Source organism: Embiotoca jacksoni, unplaced genomic scaffold (assembly GCF_022577435.1).
Source record: "Embiotoca jacksoni isolate LCO1_2020_lvr unplaced genomic scaffold, fEmbJac1.0.p SCAF_22, whole genome shotgun sequence".
In the NCBI taxonomy this organism is placed as follows: Eukaryota; Metazoa; Chordata; class Actinopteri; family Embiotocidae; genus Embiotoca; species Embiotoca jacksoni.
In genome coordinates this window covers 9,412,297-9,433,168 of record NW_027185363.1, presented here as the reverse complement: position 1 = coordinate 9,433,168, position 20,872 = coordinate 9,412,297, and the positions used below count along the sequence as shown (strand labels likewise).

General features: G+C 39.4%; 4 protein-coding genes across 4 annotated transcripts; 3 read left to right on the top strand and 1 right to left on the bottom strand.

Moving 5' to 3' along the window:
* Positions 1 to 589: 589 nt before the first annotated feature.
* Positions 590 to 3,366, bottom strand: LOC138203254 (serine/threonine-protein kinase NIM1). Its single transcript, XM_069158007.1, has 4 exons — positions 3,297 to 3,366; positions 2,922 to 3,197; positions 1,662 to 1,930; positions 590 to 1,345 (listed from the first exon to the last, which is right to left on the bottom strand). The coding sequence occupies exons 1-4, from the start codon at positions 3,364 to 3,366 to the stop codon at positions 590 to 592; spliced, it is 1,371 nt and encodes a 456-aa protein (XP_069014108.1).
* Positions 3,367 to 6,258: 2,892 nt separating this feature from the next.
* On the top strand, positions 6,259 to 11,199 carry pnhd (pinhead). The gene is made up of 7 exons (XM_069158006.1): positions 6,259 to 6,310; positions 6,750 to 6,851; positions 7,101 to 7,240; positions 7,539 to 7,815; positions 8,351 to 8,532; positions 9,469 to 9,527; positions 11,049 to 11,199. The coding sequence occupies exons 1-7, from the start codon at positions 6,259 to 6,261 to the stop codon at positions 11,197 to 11,199; spliced, it is 963 nt and encodes a 320-aa protein (XP_069014107.1).
* Positions 11,200 to 13,043: 1,844 nt separating this feature from the next.
* On the top strand, positions 13,044 to 14,748 carry admp (anti-dorsalizing morphogenic protein). The gene is made up of 5 exons (XM_069158004.1): positions 13,044 to 13,332; positions 13,421 to 13,557; positions 13,678 to 13,800; positions 13,891 to 14,085; positions 14,335 to 14,748. The coding sequence occupies exons 1-5, from the start codon at positions 13,044 to 13,046 to the stop codon at positions 14,746 to 14,748; spliced, it is 1,158 nt and encodes a 385-aa protein (XP_069014105.1).
* Positions 14,749 to 16,776: 2,028 nt separating this feature from the next.
* cib3 (calcium and integrin binding family member 3) lies at positions 16,777 to 20,667 on the top strand. The gene is made up of 6 exons (XM_069158057.1): positions 16,777 to 16,993; positions 17,675 to 17,709; positions 18,195 to 18,306; positions 18,762 to 18,909; positions 20,137 to 20,332; positions 20,459 to 20,667. The coding sequence occupies exons 1-6, from the start codon at positions 16,925 to 16,927 to the stop codon at positions 20,478 to 20,480; spliced, it is 582 nt and encodes a 193-aa protein (XP_069014158.1). The 5' UTR covers positions 16,777 to 16,924; the 3' UTR covers positions 20,481 to 20,667.
* Positions 20,668 to 20,872: the final 205 nt, after the last annotated feature.

Genomic DNA, 20,872 nt, shown 5'->3' with positions numbered 1-20,872 from the left:
AAAAAAAAAAGATGAATGAAAAACCCTATCAGCCATATAAAATCTGACATTTTCTGATTGCAAATTTTTCGATAAAAAAATACTTTTTTGTGGTTTTGATATTTCCAAATTCCTGTTAACTGACTGAAGGAGGAAACTATTGTTCTTGTCAGCCCTCATCCTTCATGCACAGTTGGTTTGAATGCAGCTTATGTTTTTAAAAGCTTTGGCTGTTATCTTAGTGGACATGAGAGTGTCAAGTTTAGACACAAATTGCGCCACTGTGTACTCTTGCATCCACAGAGGTTTGCATGAGAACATCGTTTTACAGCCGGATTAAAAAATGTTTTAGTAACCTCATTTGAACACAGGACAGCTGTTAGAATTTGTTTTTGATATTACTGCTGTGTATGGATTAAATAAACAGGTTACATGTTAATTACTGAGCCTTAGAGGTGCTGGTGGATGTATAACTGTGCTGAGGGCGAGACTTGAAGTTCTTCCATACTTTAATTGCTATAGGCAAGGCTAACTGCTTCCTGTTGATCTTCTCATCTAACTCCCATAAAGAAGGTAAACAAAAACAAAACTATCTCTTTGGGAAACTTAACTACATGATGACGCAGACCACAGACTGGCGTTTGTTTAGCATGCCATCTGAGCCCGCTCTCCTTCTGAGTCTGTTCTGGGACTCTCTGGTACACTTCTGAATGTAAGTCACAGCCTCCACCGTCCTCCTCTTTTGGATTCGATGGAGCAAAATCCGATATGCCCCAGTAACAGGACTTCTCAAGTTTAGGCCGTTGTTGAGAAGGTGGACCTTGGTAATGCCAAGGTCCTCCAGCATTGCCTTCACATTCAGTTCGTCTGAGGTGAGGATGTAGTTGGGCTCAGCAAGATAGGAGGGTGTAGGTCTAGAAGCTGGGTAGGCCTGGGTGTATTCGATGCCTGTCATCCAGTTGCTGGCCATGATCTGCGGCACAATGGGGCGATCCACAGGAACTGGCATCAGGAGGCCCTTAATGATTTCCTGGCAGGACTGCGGTACGTAGGGGGGGATGGCATATGAGCCCTGCAGGATGCAACACTTAAGTCTGCCTGTGTTAGTCGCTTTGAATGGCAACGTGGCGGTCACCATAAAGTAAAGCAGAATACCCAACGCCCAAATATCTGCATATTGACCATTGTAGCCTTTCTCTTTGAAGAGCTCCGGGGCTGCGTAGGGTGGAGAGCCACAGAACGTGAGGAGTACGTCACTGGGGGAGCAATAAGTACTAAAACCAAAGTCACCCACTTTAATGCAGAAGGTGCTGGTGTAAAAGACATTCTCTGCCTTCAGGTCCCTGTGGACAATATTATTATCATGCTGGAAAAAGAGAGAGAACAAATATGTTTTAAAGTGTTATGCATTTGGTTTTATTAGAGAGGAATATAACACGTAATTAGCTTTTACCTAATTTGCTTTTTTAAGCAAACTGCAAATGCTAAATCACGTGAAAAGCTATCATTTGTTGTACCAGCTCCAAAATAAGGAGTGTTAAATAATGTTAAGTACTTTTACAAAAGTGTTTTTACTTTAAAATACATTCAGTGTAGATTGTGTGCTCTTGGTCTGTCTTCTTTCATTCTGCAACAAAGTTACATTTTCCACTATGTTCACTTGAAAGCCACTTTTGACTCACCATGTGTCTGACTGCAGACAGGATCTGTGAAAACACAAGCTTGCTCTCCAGGTCCGACAGGCGCCCTCTGGTGCTAATACGGGAGAACAGCTCGCCTCCACTGGCGTACTCCATCATCAGGTAGAGCCGCTTGAACGTCTCCACCACCTCGTACAGGCGCACTATGTTGGGGTGGGACAGCTTCTCCATGCAAGAGATCTCAGAGGCGAACAGAGCCTGCCAGTGCTTGTCCAGACGCGCCTTATCCAGGACTTTTACTGCCATTCTTTCTATCAGGTGAAGACAGATATGAGAAAAGGCGGTGAGGCAACAAAGACACACTTTAAAACATTTTTTAATCTTTCTCAAATTATGAAGCGCTGCTCGTCTTTCCTTCCTTTATGTTTTGATCTTGCCTTTTCAGCATGATGCCGACAAGCTGATGAAAACAATTTGGACCAATTCGGATCTGGCAGATGGGATTAGTCTGGGATGTCTTCAGACATCGGGAATGACTGGATTTACATGGTTTAAAATGCTTAGCTAAACTGACTGAAGTGTCTTTCCTGAGCTCAATCTGACTAATTTTAAAACAGAGTAAAATCAGTGAATCAGAGCCTCCATATCTTCTCTAGTCAGAACTACAGGGAGAACAAATAAAAAGCCTTTCTGCATAAAACAAGAACAGAATTTAGTTTCCATGTTGTAAAAAATATTTTTGATCTTAAAATATTCAAATGCAAATAAAGAGGAGCATCTAACATTACGAATCTACAATCCTGTATTCACTCTCCTCACATCCTTTTATGACTCTATTTATTTGCTTGATTAAAATGTTTTTCACATTTATTATATATTTATATAACATTATTCATTTTCATTATGTTTAAAGGCAAAATGTGATTTAATACAAATAAGTATTAGTGCTGCTTCACATGTTTTACCTGGAGGGCATATGGGAGATGTGGCCTTTTCTGACCCTTATTACGTTGACAGATTTATTTCATCAAATAAGGCTCACATGCACATTCATGTTATACTGCCTCTTTAACCAACTAAACTGATACATTACATTTATGTAAATAAATGAGGAAAACAATTTTTTTTTTTTTTTAGTTTAACTAAGAATTATTTGCCAAATTATTTTTGGCCTCAATGGAAAGCACAATAACATAACCTGGATGATTTCTGAAGTAAATAAGTTGTCCCCATGTGTCCTATCTGATCACTGAGGCTGTGTAAATGGGGGTGTAAAGAAAAGCAAAGAATCAAAAATCTCACCTTTGGTCAAGTCATGTATTCCCAATCTAACTTGGGAGAAATTGCCAGAGCCGATCTCCCCTCTCAGTTCGTAAAGCCCCACCCTTCGTCCAAATGCCAGGTCATTCATCACCTTCTCTGAGTGGGTCAGATCATACAAGGCCTTCCCAAACGCTGTGCGCTGCATCGCCTCGTCATCCTCCGTCATGCTCCTGTTTATCGCCACCTTTTTTCCCAGCTTTGGGGAAGTCAGAGGGAAGATTTGTTCCTGATGTCGACTTTTCCTTAAGTGAGCCCCTGAGATGGAGAAAAGAATCAAGTTGGTGTCATACTTTGGGATGAAACAGCAATTATTTTTAGAATAAATTAAATTAATATTAGTGTGTCTATACTCACATGTTTTCCCTTTCATGTTCTTCTTACTCGTCTCTGTGTTGATGGCGTTGTTTCTGCTGTTCAAATACATGATTCCTATCCTAGACACCAGAAGCTACTCCGTCTTTCTTTGTTTTCCGTCCTCTTGGAGATTTTAAAATATAAAACGATGGTGCATTACCGAGAAAAGGAATTCCCACAAAACAAAAACTGAAGGAAAAATGTGGTCTGAACAAATGTGAGCAGCATGGCATGAATTTAAAACCATTTGCATGTTTCCTTGATAATCAACTGTCTGTCCAGATGCCGCTGCTGTGCAACTGCTCCTGCTCTCTCTGTATGTTGCATCGTTGTCTCCTGCAGTATAATCCAGAACTACTACATAAATCCCAGTAATCCCTAAGTGCTGGACTCCTCCCATGCCAACAGAGAATAGACAGGCTTTAGAGGCATCTTTAGACATGAACATACCACCTTGAACGAGACATTAAAGAGATTACCTTATGTACATTATTGTTTGGGGTCAACGGGTGGCTGGGGCAAGGTTATGACTGCATCTAGTGGCTCAGATGAACGGCGTTTCCTGCGGTTGCGGCCTTTAATTAAGACAAATATTGATTACATTTTTACATTATAAATTAAATATTATTAACTAATTAATTTGAATAAACTGCCATAGGTACTTTGTAGTTGCACTGATTACAAATGCCAGTTAAAATTATTGTTTCTTAAAGAATAAAAAGAAAAACATTCCATTTACTTTCAGCCAAAACTTAATGGAAGTGAATGTAGAAGGTGAGTAAGTGGAGCCGCCTGGCCTCACAGCAACACACTGACCCAGACACTGACCATGACACCAGACAGACAACATACTGTTACTCTGCCAGTCTTGTCTTCCTCTGCTGCTCAGATTGGACACACGGATTGTCTAGTAATCATCATGCATAAGCTGCTTGTTCATGTCACAAGTGACTCATTATAATCCAATCACATTTCATTTCAGTAGTGCAGCATTGAAAGAAAAGTCCTCTATTAAGAAAAGGTTTACAGGAGAGGGCGGCGAGACTATGTTCAAACAGGAAGGAATATAAATGTGAAATTATTGCCAGGGGCAATGGACTCTGAGAGAGTAATGGTCGATTAGTGGCCCAAGTACAAAATACAAGCGCACTCTCACAGAGAAAAAACATTGTGGATTTATATTTCCCCTTCAATTAATATACGAATGCACAATTACAAATATAATTCCAAAAATGTCCTCCAAGTATTTTTTAATAAACCTTTATAAATTCGTAAGATTTCCAAAAAGTGTGTGAAATACACAACAGTCTGAACTATTCTTGACCTTGGAAACAGCAGCTGGCAAAACAGTCTCACCACGAGATTCATGGCAGCTGTTCTGGCACTTTCTCCCATATCAAATTGTCTTCCTCGTGGGCTCTCTTTTAGCCAACTGCTGTTTCTAAAATCAAGAATAGACTTTCAATCCCAATTTTAAAGTCTTAAACAAAATGGAAACTTCAACATCCCAGGGCGACAAATACAGCCACTTTGTCACAGCCTGCCGGTGTCTCGGACGTACGCCCAAGTTCCTTAGGTTTAACCACAAACGACCCCGTAGTTAGGGTTAAAAAAAGATCATGGACTGGGTTAAAATAAGTAATAAGTAAGGGACTATCAAGTTTCTTAAAATAAATCCATGTCAACTCCAATTTAAATGTCCTGTTTTTCTATGAGATTATATGTAATTAACATGTCATTTATTGATAAACTGTGGCACCTGAGGATAAAATGTTGGATTAATAATAATAGTTCTGTGAAGCCACTCCCCTTCCCCTTTAAGGCCCAAAATGTGTGTATAAAACAAACTGTGGTTTACCTTGATAACTTTTTATGTTTTTTTGGAGACAACATATCTTATGATCTACATAATTAAATCAGGTAATCCCTATGACTGAATGTGGGTTTTATAAGGATTACGGCAGAATTTAGTTGAGATTTGTTGTATTTTAATGAAAGGAATCAACAATTGAAACTGCAGCACGGGCATCACCTTTAATGGGGTCTGGGTGCCGAAGGCCTTCTGAACGATGATGATCTGTTGATCCGGGTGAAAATGAGGGGATCACATCAACACATCAAAGAAGGACTAACACCTTGTTAAGATATGAATGGAAAAACGGTCAAATGCCAGGATTACAATTTAGCTAAAATACTTTCCTGTGATTTAAAAAAAACATAGGTGATGTCTGAAAAGAGAACACAACTAAGGTTAACTTGTCATATAATAATATAAAACATGCCAATAAACTGTTTTCTTTGTATATATACATATATATATATATATACATATATATATATATATAACGTGAGAAAATATATACTAGCATATCTGAAAAGCTGTTTAATATCCAGTATTTTATTGTAGTTCTTAATGTTAATGTTTCTAGTGTCTCAGAAGAGAAAGTTTGAAGGGCTGCTCTGAGGAGTTTAGCCATTTGGTGTCATGTTGAATAAACACAAAGGTGCTGGAGTTTTTCTGAAGGGGAGGCTCAAAAGCCCCATGCTGATCCTTTTTATGTGTTTAGGCCAGGTTTTGTTTTAAGTCAGAGGTGCTAAACACCTTCCCCCTGAGATAAAAGATGATTAATGCCTTTGACTGAGCGACACTTTAATGACCCAAGGCCACTTAAGCCCTTCATTAGGGTGAGCTCAGGCTCAACACACTGAGCCACTGGGTCCCTTTGCAGCAGAAACAGAAAGAGTTTTCCTTTGAAGTGGCCCCTGAATGTAAGAGCTCTATCCCACAAGGCATTCAGCATGGAAATTTGATTTAGCTCTCACTTTTTTCTGAGTCTACACCACCTTGTTTTTTGGGTGACATTTGGAGCTAAAAGCTTAATCCCGTATAAATATCCGAGGCAGCAGTGAACAGAGGGACACTCAGGACCTGGCAACTGAGGAGCAGATTTGGACTGAAGCCATGGATGTACCCCGACCTTTCCTTCTCTTCCTGTGTGTCCTCCATCTGACCTGTAAGTACTGTTTGTTTATTCTGTTCTACTGATGCTGTGTCACTGCAGCAAGAGCTAATTGCTGCTGGACTGACACTACTTTGCTTAAACATATCCATTGTATAATTGGTAAACATAGTAGTATAAGACGGTGTGATGCTGAGGGATGCATCCATACTCTTTTAACCGGACAGTATGGTGGGATCAATTAACTTTCTATTTAAACAATAATTGAAATTTTACTAGCAAAAATGAATATTTCCAGATGAACATGATCATCCATTATAGAAAAAAATATAATCTGGTTAATGCTTTTTTGCACAAATGATGTAGAAAAAACGGATTCCTGCACAACTAATCCTGAACTCATTGTGGATGATTTTTGATTAAAGATTAGACCAGGATAATACAATTTTAAGTCAGTGATGGCACCGACATGTGTTTGTCTTGTGTTTTCTAGTAACGGAAGTGTTGGGAAAACCCATTGATACTGATCACAGAAACCTGTTCACACAACGAGTGTGCTGCAAGAGACAGAGCCACTTTGTGTATATTGGACAAGGTAAGGCAACACGTTTCTTTACCTGTTCAAGAATTCTGCCCTCAGTGAACGTAGGTGGTCTTATTCGCACCAACATGTTTGTCTCCAGAAAGTAAAGCAAGATGTCTGCTCCTATGTTGTTACTTGATTCTTTGATAAATTAAGAAAATGAAAAGCAAAAGAAATGAGTATAGATTTTTAAAATGATTAATCAGCGCCTGCCTTGCTCTTTGAAATCAAACGTATGCTTCTGTCTCTCTCTCCTCTCAGACATTTCTGGGAGTTCTGTCAGCATAGATGTGGGCATGTGCAGGACACACTGTGGGGGGACATCAAGACCATCACAAGAAGCAGGGCAGCAGGAATATTCAAAACATTCCTCAATGCTGGAATTTCTCAGGAGCAAAAAAGTAAGCGAAAGTCTATGACAGTTCCCTACACTGCCACAAGGGCGCGCTGTAACTTAGTGATTGTTTATCAAGGCTGCTCCTACTTAAAAGTTGTCACTGAAGTTTGAGATAAACACACATTGTTTCATTTTACTGTTTGTAGATTGATAATTTATGAGAAAAATAAAGAAAAACGTTATTTAGTAAGATTAGTTACATTTGATGGATCACTTTGCATAACTTGTGCACTAATAAACGCACATAAACATGTTCTGACTTGTCTGACCAAAAAAATATGTAATGTCTTGTCTTATAAAAGATGAAGACCCACGGACCTGCTGCACCAGAGACCTTTGAGGCGCTCAACCAGCTACGTTCATGCGGGATGAACCAGGTGTGTGAGCCCACCGCGATGCGTGTGTACCAGGTGCTTCTGTTCGAAGGACCCCGAGAGGTGGAGGTCATCGAGGAGTGCCACTGTGAGATCAAGCTAAACCAGTGCATCCGGGTCCCCGCGCTGAAGACGTACTACTCCGAGACACCATACGAGACAGTCATCGACGTGGGGGGATGCTCCAGGTCCAAAGGCTTCCCAGGTGTGTGTGCGGGAGATCTACCTGCCCAAAACAACCATTATAAAAACGAGGAGGGGGGTTAACTGAGCATGAAGCCAATCATATGCAAAATTATTTATTTGGAAATGTGAAGTTAGGTTACATTTGGCCTGGACCAATGACTATGACCCAAGAACATGCAAGTTTTATTGAAAAGTTGTGGTCTGGTTTAAAGTTCAAAACTGGAAGTACCTACTTCCATTGTATTTGTATGTATGTGAATTGTCTTTGCGTTATGTTCATTACCATTTATAAATTTAAGATAAATCTAAACATAATTAAAGGGGTTGACTAAATTATGAAGCTTTTGGGTGTTTTGTGTTGTGTCCAAATAAACAAACCTAATCAGATCAATAGGAAAGTTAGTGTTTGGGGGTGATTGAATTAATTTTTTTTTTTTGATTTTATACACTTTATTAGTCCCCGAGGGGAAATTTCTTAACCCCTCTTTTAAACATTGCTTGTTGGTCTTTTCACAGATTATAATTGAGCTGCTGTTCCTATTAATGATTCACAGAGGGATTCTCCTGTGTCCCCACTAAGTTTGACTCGGCCTTGGTGGAAACCCCCAACAAAGTGGCTCTCATCCAGACTGTGGCGACCTGTGAGCTGAAGGAAAGCTGCTACAGGGTCCCATACATGGAGTATTATTACGAAACAGTCCAACATGAAGATGGAGTCAAAGAGGAGAGGCTCAAAGTAAGTATAAAACTAGTACTAAAACAGCCTTCTACTTATTTCACCTCTTCAATTTTATTTTGAAATCCAGCCCTTCACAATAAGCATCACTTCTCCTGCGATTAGCATAGCATGAATGACTCACTTGTGATGCAAGTTTCACACTCTTTTTGATAATCAAATTGGGAGGAAATGGGGGCTCGAGCTGGGTGTCAGACAACAATGAAGAATCTTCATTTATCAGACACATGTGGAAGACAGCACTTAATCATGCTTATTCGGTGCCGCACATCCTGTGTGAAGGTACTCTGGCTATGTTGCACGCATATTAATCCACAAGCAGGGTTTATTTTGATAGATGCAGAGTAAGGATTTTTGCCTCAACTTCCTTTACTTTCAAGTTGCATAAAGAAGGGAAAAAGTCTACAGAGGTCAAAAGTCCTGCAACACAAAACATCTTAACTGTGAGAACCATGTGTTTCTTTTGATTCAAAGGTTCTGTTCATTTTACAAATATTTGATTCCGCAGTTGCACTTTTTTTGCAGGAAAATTAAAATTGTACTTAAATTGGTTTGTGGGCCATATCTGAAGCAAATAGAGATTTAAACACGTTTTTCTTTCCTCAGCATTTTAGACCACTCAACAATCTCCCACTTGAAAGGAACATCCTTCAGACTGCAAAACCAAGTTTCTCAAACCACAAAAGCATTATTTATGACTTTTACATAAAACTTCATCTTAAAAATCAATGGGTTGATGGAGAAAATTTAAGTTGAATTGAATGGCACAGTCGTGTTTTTCTGCTGTGTTTCAGCATGAAAGGTGCGAGTTGAGCGCAAACACAAATGGCCCCTGCAGGTGTTGAATCAGAGCAGTAAACATGCTGGCCCCTGACTCAATATTTGTGACCAGCTGTGCGCTGATCTCCCTCTCTCTGTGTTGCTAATTTTCCACAGGAAATAGATGCGGGCAGATGTTTGGGAGGCTGCACTGCAGGAAACCGATGCTTTCTCAGGTAAGTAAGAACACAGCTGCTACACACACCTCCTATGGCCGTCTCATAACAATTGTCTGCGAACTCTGACACCATCTGCACTCAGCATGTTGGCCTTCTCGGTTACACCAAATGTCCCTCTGCTTTATTTTGAGATTGTTGAGACACACCATGTTATTTTCTGTTTATTCTAAGCATATTAAAAGAATGAAAGGTCCACACACCAAAATTGACCTTATAGTTTCTCCATTATATCATCAGACTTAAAAAGGAAGGAAAAATGCTGCACATAAAAATACAGAATAGTATTTTTTTGATTAATTTCATTAGTGCATGTCTCATTGGGATTTATTTGAATTGTCTTACTTGTTCATCAGTCATAACTTCTTCATACAAAGTTTACACAGGAGTTATTTAGGTTGAAATTGACATTAGGCCTAAAACTAAACATAATGTCACCAGACTAACTTAACATGGTTCAAGGACCAAAATACCTCAAGCACATAATTCAGTACAGTCAAATTGACAATCATGATAAGTTATATAACTGTAGTTCAACTGCTTATCTAATATTTTACAACGAAAAGTAATGTTTTGGGAGATGCACGGCACATAAAAAGGTTGCCTGTTGTTGTAACAAAGCTGTGGTTGACAAAGTATTTAGATTCTGTACTTAAGCAAATGTGCCGATTCAGGAAAATAAAACTACTCCATTACAAGTAAAAGTAAGGCATGACAAATTTGACTTAAGTAAAAGCATTGACAGAAATATATAGACAAAGCATTAAATCAAAAGTACTGTTTTTTATCCTTTGACAGATATATTATTATATATGAGATCATTAGATGATTAATCCTGAAGCATCAGTGTGCAAGCAGCATGTTACTGTTATAGCTGCAGCAGGGAGCTGGTTTGAGCTACTTTATATTAATTTGTATTATTTATGTACAGGGACAACAGATCAATTTGAAGGGTCTTGATCAGTTTACAGAGAGAGGAAAGAAGAAAAAGGAAGTTCTGATACACAGATCTGTTTTCAGTTTTTTGACTTTTTCTCTCATCTTTGATTTTTGCTGAGATATTGAATCATTTGAAGATTTATGGAAATTAAACCATGAGAAGTTTAGAGGGAAGAATCACTATTTGGTGTAGCTGTTAACAGGTCCATCTGAAATGGGCCTCTGAATACACGCTGATATTTGTAAGATGTCAGAAGACAAAAAGTTTGGAAACCACTAGTTTAATCTTCAACAATGGGTTGTATGCTAAAAGCTTGTTTTATTACCCATTGTTTCAAATCTTTATCTAAAAAGGAACTAATGCTGTCAAATACTATGTAGAATAAATGTCCAGATAACACACTATTTTCCTCTGAAATATAGTGGAGAGGAAGAATAAAGCTGCATCAAATGGAAATACTCAAAGTAAAAGTACCTCAAAACTGTGCTTAAGTACAGTATTTGTGTAAATGTACTTTTACTTTCCACCACTGTGACAAAGGGATTTTACTTTTGTATAATTACATTTTTTTGTTGTTGCAGGAGTTCAACAGATCCAAAAATATGCCACTTGTGGTCTGAAAGACCCTCCAGCTCCTGTGTTCCTCAGAACCATGAGAGTCACAGCTTCCTCAACCAGCACGGTCAGATTCACACAGTCCTGGCCATCACTTCCTGCCTCTGCCAAACCTAAACACAGCGCCCTCCACTGGACTCCAAGGGTCACCAAAAGTGTGGCCAACTGACTGCAGCTGACGACCACCAAATACACATTTTAAAGAATTTGCTACCCGAAAGTATTATTGTATTATATGTAATATATGTAAAAAGGATAATTTTGTAAATAAATGCAATACATCAACCGGGCTAAGTTTGCCCGGTCTGCGAATGAGTTTGGAAAACAATTTAAAGTACAAACAATGTAGCCTATTGGAAGATTGTGTTTTAAGCTTTAAGACAATATGAGAATCATTGAAATATCATTCAATATCAGGGTCATCATAAAACACATGACATGAATACGTTTTACCCACTTCAGACGTTTCCCCTTCTCCATGAACCATTCAGTAACTAAAAAAAAAATAAAAAAATGCTAAAAATCCCTCATGAAGTTTCAAAGGACCAGAATAAAGCTTTGAATAGCACTATAAAGGACCAAAGCCAAACAACTTAAATTACCGCTTTGAAAAAAACACACGTGGAAGTAGTTTATAGCTCCTTATTTTGATATTGACGTGTGAAAAAACACTTTTCTGTTTCTTCTAAAGTGAAAAAGGTTTATGACTTACGTGCAAGGTGTCATGTAGAAAAAAACTTTGATCCCCTAAATGTTTATGACAGTGAGGGAAACCAACTTTTTTCAGTGTCAGTGTATCTTTTGCTTGTGCGTAATTGTGCATAAAGATTAAAGGCAGCAAATGGCACAGTGCGCCATTTCTGAATTTCAAGAAATAAGGTGGCTTTGAAAAATAGATACAAAAAAAAAAAAAGCGAGTTTAAAGCTGGATTTACTCTTCTAAATTCAGGGTTCGTATTAGAGGGATACAATCATTAATATTTCTGTTTGTAGCCTAGATAGATGGTGGAGGGTAAACTTCATCTAAATTCACCAGTACCAGATAAGTACTGTTCCTCAATCTAAATTAGGAAGTTTACTGTATTCCAATAACTAAACTGTGTAGAGATCCTGATATGCATATATATTTTAAGTAGCCTACATCAATGCCATTCTAAAATAAAACTGCAAATTTGGTGATTATCTAACGGTTATGTGTAGCCAATGACACACACTTCTTTATCCAAGTACCCGATAAGTACTGTTCCTCAATGACTATCCTCTGTAGAGATCCTGATATGCATATATATTTTAAGTAGCCTACATCAATGCCATGGAAGCGGTAAGCCAGATGGTCTTTGGGACTTTTTTTTCTAAAATAAAACTGCAAATTTGGTGATTATCCAACGGTTATGTAAATCTCAGGAAGTGTAGCCGGTGACACCCATCTCTTTATCCAAGTAATTGTTTTCCACCTGAGACACTGTGCCCATTATTCTAAATTAATGGATTCATTTAGGCGCAGTTATTTCCCACTGGGAATACGCTTCCTCAGGAGATTAGCTCCTCACTCTGTCCGCAGCTTTCCTTCATTTTTGTCGCTTATAAATTATATTGTAAAGACAGAAATATTCCACAACAACATATTCGTTAATAAGAAGCCAGGTTTTCAGCGGCTCAAGGCAGTTTATTCGAGCCCTCAGGGCCAGACGTGAAGACAATGGGCTTGAATAAAATCAGCAGTCGGGTTCACACCTTGTTAACAGCGACATTAGTCTCCCTTTACATTCGCTGATTGGTGATTTACATTTGCGACCAAATAGCATCTTTATTGCTGTTTAACAAGTGTTAGGGGGCTCCGAAGACGAAACACTAGCGTTTCGTATAAAAAGTCGAGCTTCCAGAATTCCTCAGTCACTCCAACTCCAAATTGCTGTGGTTCGAGGACACTGACGCACGAGTAATCTACCCACACTGACGAGATGTTGACGTTTGTGATCAGCTTTGCCACGTTAGTGTGCACCGCCGCTGCACGGCCGTCGCTCAACAACCTGGCTCTCCCCGTCGAGAACAAGCCAGAGGAAGTCCGTTCAGCTGCTATCAAGAGACTTTTGGGAGTTTTCGGGATGGAGGACACCCCTGCCGTCCATGGACACAAGGAGCCACCTCAGTACATGCTCGATCTGTACAACACAGTGGCTGATGTGAACGGACTCACCAGGGACCCGGATCTTCTGGAAGGGAATACTGTGCGCAGTTTCTTTGACAAATGTAAGATCTAATTTACTGCGTGCATGCGTTTGAAACGGGCTGCTGTAGACGTCTGCTGTGGTCTCTAATGATGTAATTTACATTGCAGTGCGCAGCGAACAGGTGGAGTTCAGGTTCAATTTGTCCACGGTCGCAAGAACGGAGAAGATTCTCACTGCAGAGCTCCATCTCTTCAAGCTGTGGCCTCAAGCCACTATGGCATTCAACAGACTTCACTTCTGCCAGGTATATAAATCAAGGAGATCAATCATCTTGAGGGTTGAATGTTAAAATGAAATGCACTCAAATGCATCTCACTGTTGGAAGTTTCTGTCGTATTGATTACATTTATTCTGTTTCATTCAGGTCAGTGTTTATCAGGTGCTTAGCAGTAGCAAACACAACCATACACAAGAGAAGAAGCTGCTGTCTTCTCGACTCACGCCAATCCACTCTACTGGTTGGGAAGTGTTCACCATCACACACGCAGTAAGTATCATTCTCTCTTTCAAGCCTGCATGAACTGCTGTAAGCAAACAGAGGACAGCGTAGAAGAACTGACCGATGATCTTCTTGAAGGTCCGTTCCTGGATGGTAAATGAAAGCAGTAACCTGGGGCTCCATGTGGTGGTTCGGTCACTCGGCGGGAGTCGGGTTAATATGAAGGTCATCCACTTTGCTTCAGGACGAAACCACCATCTGAGCAAACAGCCCATGTTGGTCCTCTTCACCGACGACGGCCGCCAATCGACTTCTCTTCAGGATTCAGGTGAGATTTAAGTCAACTTTGATATCATTTGATTAATCAGGTTATGGCCAATGGTAGTGAAAGTTTTTTGTGGCCTTACTGCAGGGGTGTAGATAAGAATTTTAGAGACTAGAGGAAACACAGGGTGTTAAACTCTTTAAAGGATCCCTACTCCATCCCCTTGTATTTAGAGAACATACTGCATCTCTTAGAACATATTAACCATTGTGTTTCCTAATGAAAAGTTTTACTTTCTTTCACCAGATTCAAATGACACCACTGTGACTTCTAGCCATCCTGAGGCCCCCCTGTCAGATCCACCTTCCCGCAGGACTCGGTCTCTGGACCACAGCGAGGAGGACCGTGCGTCCATGACCTGCCAGCACCTGCCCCTCTATGTGGACTTCGAGGAGATCGGGTGGTCGGGCTGGATTGTCTCTCCCAGGGGTTACAATGCTTACCACTGCAAAGGCTCCTGCCCGTTCCCTCTGGGTCAGAACATGAAACCAACCAACCACGCCACCGTCCAGTCCATCATCAACGCACTGAGGCTGATCAAAAGCATCGAGACCCCGTGCTGCGTGCCCGACAAACTCTTCTCCATCAACCTGCTCTACTTTGACGACGATGAGAACGTGGTGTTGAAACAGTATAATGACATGGTGGCTGGAAGCTGTGGCTGCCACTGACCTCAAGCTACTCACCGCTGTCGGGCTGCACAGATACTTGTTCAAAATTAATGTAAATAGGGTTTTGATAAATTGACGACAAACTGCCCTTTGGCTGTTATTTGCAACTCATAAGTAATGTGCCGAGTCCAAAATGTGATCTTGTAATATTTGTAAATATTTATAAATTATAATATATGACAGTGATGGAAGTAATTTCCCATAAAATATGTTCATTTGTATATTTTTTGTATGTGTTTGTTTTTTGTGAATGTTTATTTTTTTCAGAATAAATATTGTAATCAAAAGATGTCACTGAATTTATTTGAAAAGAAATTGCACAGCCGTAATTTCTGCCAATTTTGCTAAAAATCAACATAGAAAACTAAACATGTAAAAATTAGTGACTGAATACAGTTAACCATTATCACAACAGGCCTGTTCATACAGATCCTTCAGTCCAACGTTGTTTGCAACATTTATTTACACAAAGCTTAAAATTTTACGGAAATTGAGAGGATATCAATTTGATTTAAGGAATGCCGATTTAAGGTGGGAAAGCATTGCAAGGTTTTATGTCCACACACATACAATAGTCAGTAATGGTTCATAAATGTGCTTAAATAAAAAACTCCTGCTGTTGTGGGAAGAACATAAAGGGGATGTTTTACCTTGGTCAGATAGGCCCTGTCTTCTTCATACAAGCAGGCTTCGGCAGGACTTTGCAGCTTCCATTTGGAGAGATTTTGCACTTCCCCCACGCCAGAGCAGTGACCCAGTATGTTGGTGGTGGTTCCCAAACAATCCCTGTCAATAGAAAGATAGAATGTTTTGAGGTTAAGGACACATGAGCATTGATTTACTATAATCACACTTTCTACACAGACAAGTTTAGAAGGTTTAATGTGTTTCAGAATACCTCTAACTTTATGTAACAATATATAGTCTACTAGAAAACAATATGTAAATATATCTGTAATATGTTGCACAGTATTGACTGATGCATCTTCACATGCTGCCACTAATGTACACAGAGTAGATTTATACTCTCTGAAATACAACTGATCAGATACAGAAAAGCAGCCACTGCCGACTCAGTCTCCACCGTGCCACCAGAGGACCCTGTTGTGCTCCTGGGTGAAGAACAGCTACTGAGTGGAGGAAACAGAGCCGTGAGGGGGTTCATTGTGTGATAGCAAAAAGACTTGAGGACCATTTACTTGGGAGCCTTCCTCCCCGCAGATGACATGCCTGAAATAATAAAACATCGTCATGTTTAAATGTACCTAGAAATTCTAACGCGCTCGTGAGTATACTGGTAAAAAATATAAATGCTGATTTACAAACCTTGTGAAGCTTATGTTTATTTTTTTTTTAGCTGTTGTTGTTTCTGTTTTAGACTGCATCCTATTGAGGATTGTGTCCAATGGTTTTGATTGTCCCAACAAGTCTTACAAGTAATATTCCGCTTCCAAAGTGAGACAGGATTTTAAATGTAAATTTGTAATTTTGTAAACACGTTGTACCAAATGTACGTCTACAATAAAAGAAAAAAAAAAAAAACCTCATTATGACCTACAGGAAGATGTAAAAACAAAGAAGCAAGTCTACAGAAATTTGTTTTAAATGGTAACATTTAAACATCAAAACCACTGAGCAAATATTCATTCTCGTGGTGCGAAAGTTCTTTTCTGCAACAGAGTAAAGTAAAGGCACTTCTTTTGCAATGTAAAAACATTCGCTACTTCAGTTTTAGGTCAGGTATGTAAACCCTGACCTAATCCTGAACATGAAAATGTACTTGAACATTATATAGATTTACAATAATCAAGCTCTCAGCTGAAACAAAACTTGTCTCCCATCATAAACTCTATTTGCCCACGACAAAGCCCTCTCTCTAAAGAGTGTAACCCGAGCAGCGAACGAGGCGTTGGCCATACAGTGGCACTAAAGGGGGTTGATACCACTTGGCATGATGCTGGACAACAGCCCTTATTCATTGTCAAAGGGGCTGCTATTCACAATGGAGAAAACGATGAAATGCTGCCATTATAGTGGGGACCAAAGGGCCCGGTGGCAGCCCGACACCTGATCTCCTCTTTGGCTCTGGCTTTCCTTTGTCCCAGTATTTCATATCTGACATACCCACCCTAAAAAAAAGCACTTGATATTGGAGCAACGATGGACCTGAGACTTGATGTTTGGGTGCTCAGACATGGGGAATAAACAAACCATCTTTTCAGCACAGCAGCTAGACGCCTATCAGGTTGGTGTTTCTTTGCAAATGAGCCGCACCCGGGTTAAATGGGACTTTTCCTGAGTACCAGGCATCTGTAAACAAAACAAATCAGACTCCTTTACATTTGCTTAGGAACAGCCTGAGTCATATGGCACAACCCTTAATAGGAAGTAGTGTACTCGGTTGATGCTTTCTTGATAGCGTTTGCAGATTTTATTTCAAAATGACTGTTTATAAAAGTCGTACAGTGAAGTAATTCTCAATCAGGCTATTTGAGGTCCAAAGTTAGAGAGAATATTTTAACATGAAGTGTTTTTAAATCAACTTCTTAAGATTTTGAATTATGCTATATAAAACCTGATATATGTAATTAATTTAATTTACTCTGATGATTGATATTAGTTACTTGATGCTTCTTTTACTAGGAAATATTGTGTCTGTCAGATTAATATTTTAGACAAAAACACAGGTATGTCATAGAAAATGTTAGTTTACATGGGCAGAAACTTCCTTCGAGTATATAAAATAATTAAACACATCTGTGCACAGTGTTTATATAATGTTGCATTGCTATCATTACTTGAGAACATTTTCTGGGTTGTTTTTCCATCGCTGTATCACATAATTAGGCACTATGCTCCATGAAAACAACAGATTCTTTATGTGTAATAACTACACTTTACTGGCATAATCTGACTATATTTGCAGGACTGTACATATTTTACAAGAAAAGAAATTCTCAGGTGAGCAACGTTTATTTTATTTGTCTCCTCCTTTCGTAGATCTACCCACCAGTGAAGAAAATAAAAACAAAAATATGTATTTTGTTTGTGCTTGTATTGAAGTGGCACCAAACCTTGTTACTTCTGAGTCATTGCTAATGTAACACAGCGGATTCAGCTTAATTTTATTCTGTTCTGCACAATACTGTACCGTAACTCTAAACTACACTATCCGGAGACCTGTCCTTCCGTGGGGCAGGCTACCACCGAGATCACACGGGGGATAAAATCATGCTTTTCAGAACGTTACTGTACTGAAAAAAAAAAATCATAAAATTCTTTACAAGTTTTCAGTATTTCAGTGAAAATAGTGGCTGTAGCTGAACAGTTTTTTTTTAACTTAACTTTTCTTTCCTACCAGCTGCCCCTTCAAAATGCAAAACTAAATAACATAAAAGATATCTTGTCATTCGATACTGAAAGTAAATTTTTTAAACCTCCCATAGACTGTTCTACCGTTATCGGGATTTGGCACCGCAGCTCGTTCCTCTTGACTACACCAACCACCCAGATGTGAAGTTACCATATGAGCTGATTGGCAGCATGCCAGAGCTGAAGGTAGACCCGCTGGTCCACACACACCCTCCAGACCCGCTCTCTCCCTGTGTTCCCAATCCATAATTAATGGCCAACTAATCGACAGAATTCTTTGAAAGGTTATACGTTACCCGACTCCTTTAAACTTGAAGAATGCTGGTGGGTCCCAGAGGGCACACTTGTTGGAAATGGGTCAATTATATGCCTCTTTAAGCAATGACAGTGAGGTAAACAGATGTTCACACGCTGCTCACAGACATGCCCTGAGAAAGGGAGAGTGAGCCGGTCAAATTAATGCTTTCCTTTGAAGTCATTCATTATTCTAAATAAAGTCCACACAAAATACACATCTTGTAATAGCCCGATTCTACGTTTTCTACGTGATTCTACAAGCACAAGCTTGTAATTATGAGTGTTTACATTGTAATATATTCATTTAGACTGTTCTAAAGAGTTCTGGTGTCCCCTCCGTTCAGGACAACCCGTTTCGTCAGAGGATCGCTGAGGTTTTCTCTGAGGACGGAGAAGGAAACATGACCCTGGATGACTTCTTGGACATGTTTTCAGTCCTCAGTGAGATGGCTCCGCGGGACCTCAAGGCCTACTACGCTTTCAAAATTTATGGTAAAATATTGAAGGAAGAGGTAGTTTTGTTTTAAATCATATGAGGAAAGGAGTTCCAGTTTTAAGTGTGTTTTGTGAAGAGTGACTTCAATGTTTTTGCTGTAGGTGTAAAAATAATTATTGAAATAAGTTTAATTTCTTTAAATACTTCTGGGGCAGCACAGTGGTGCAGTGGTTAGCATTGTCACCTCACAGTGAAAAGGATCTGGGTTCAAATACAGGCCTGGGCCTTTCTGTGTGGAATTTGCATGTTCCCTCTGTGCCTCTCTGGTTCTACAAATTGCTCTTAGGTGTGAATGAGAGCGTGAATGGTCTTTGTTTCCATCTGTCACTATGTGGCCCTGTGATGGACTGGTGACCTCTCCAGGGTGGACCCTGCCTTCGCCCAATGTGAGCTCCCCCCCCCATGACCCTGTTCAGGTTAAAGCGGGTATAGATAATGGATGGATAAATACTTCTGAAATTATGCTAAACTGAGTTTGAACATTTAAGGTAAGAAAATGGAGAAATGAACATAAAACATTGATATTAAGCAAAATAAGGAAATATGTCATGTTTTATAAGTAAAATGTGCTACGCATGAACAAATATAACTTATTCCATTTGTTTGCCAAAAAAACATCAACAGAAAAAAGAAGTACAGTCAAAACCAGTCAGCAGTGCAGTGTGTGAATTTGACCAGGTTTTTAAAGACGAGGTTTCTGGGACTTTAAACATTACTAATGCGTAATTATTCCAGGCAACAAGCTTGTCAAAGCCCACTTTGTGCTTTCCACCAGTGTCCCTGACGAACGAAGAGCTTACATACACATGACTGTGGGGGGGGTCAAAGAAACTTTTCATTCAATATTCAGACCGATAAAGAAGAAAAAGAAAGGCAGGTGACACAGAGATATAGCATCGAGGCTCTATCACGAATAGGACGGGCTCTGACAAAGCACTGGGTGTTTTGTGTGAATGTTTTTTTTTCTTTTCACCGAGTCAATATAACATACACAAAACTTACAATAAGCTGCAAAAATGATACAGAAAAATATTTTATCCAAGTTATTGTTATAAAGCAAAGTTGAAATATGTAAACTGCTTCTTCTGTTCGATCAATTAAGTGACAAACAGAAATATATTTAGGTCACCATCATAGAAGACAAAGAAAACTAGCAGTCCTATTTGAGAGAATTGAAAAATGTCTTAAATCATTGACTAATTCACTGATATTTTTTTTTCCAGATTTTAACAATGATGACTTTATCTGCAAGTCGGACCTGGAAAAGACACTGAACAAGCTGACTCGTAACGAGCTGACGGAGGACGAGGTGAGGATGGTGAGTGAGAAGGTGATCGATGAGGCTGACCTGGACAACGATGGCCGACTGTCGCTTGAGGACTTCCAGCACATGATTGTCAGAGCTCCAGACTTCCTCAGGTAAGCCGGTGGTAGGGTTATCTACCATGAAAAATAATACATAAAACATGTTAATTTATCATCTGTCAATGATTACAACATGGTGTGCATTTACTGACCTTATTTGCCGCATTTAATCATTCACAGCACCTTCCACATAAGGATATAGAAAGGTAATGAAGCGATGACGAAGCCCCAAAGGATGGACTGATATTGCAGAATGTCTACAAAGTTAACAAATTATTACATGTGCACCAAAAAAAAACAACACACACTATTGCATCTTGTGAATATGCGAGAATTGTGACCACTGTTGATCGTTTAATTTTTTTCTAAACTGTAAATAAAGTCCTAATTTTCAGAGATTATAGTCTTTATTACTGTAGAGTTTTGATTTGTTTTTAGTCCGAGTCTAAATACATGTATTTTGTTGGTAATTGCAGCTACAGAAATAACAGCTGTCATCGGTACGACTGCAGCTCTATCATCAGGTGGAGGCATCAGCCAGTCCATCACGATAAGGCTCATTAATTATGACCATCAACAGTAGATTTGTGTTTT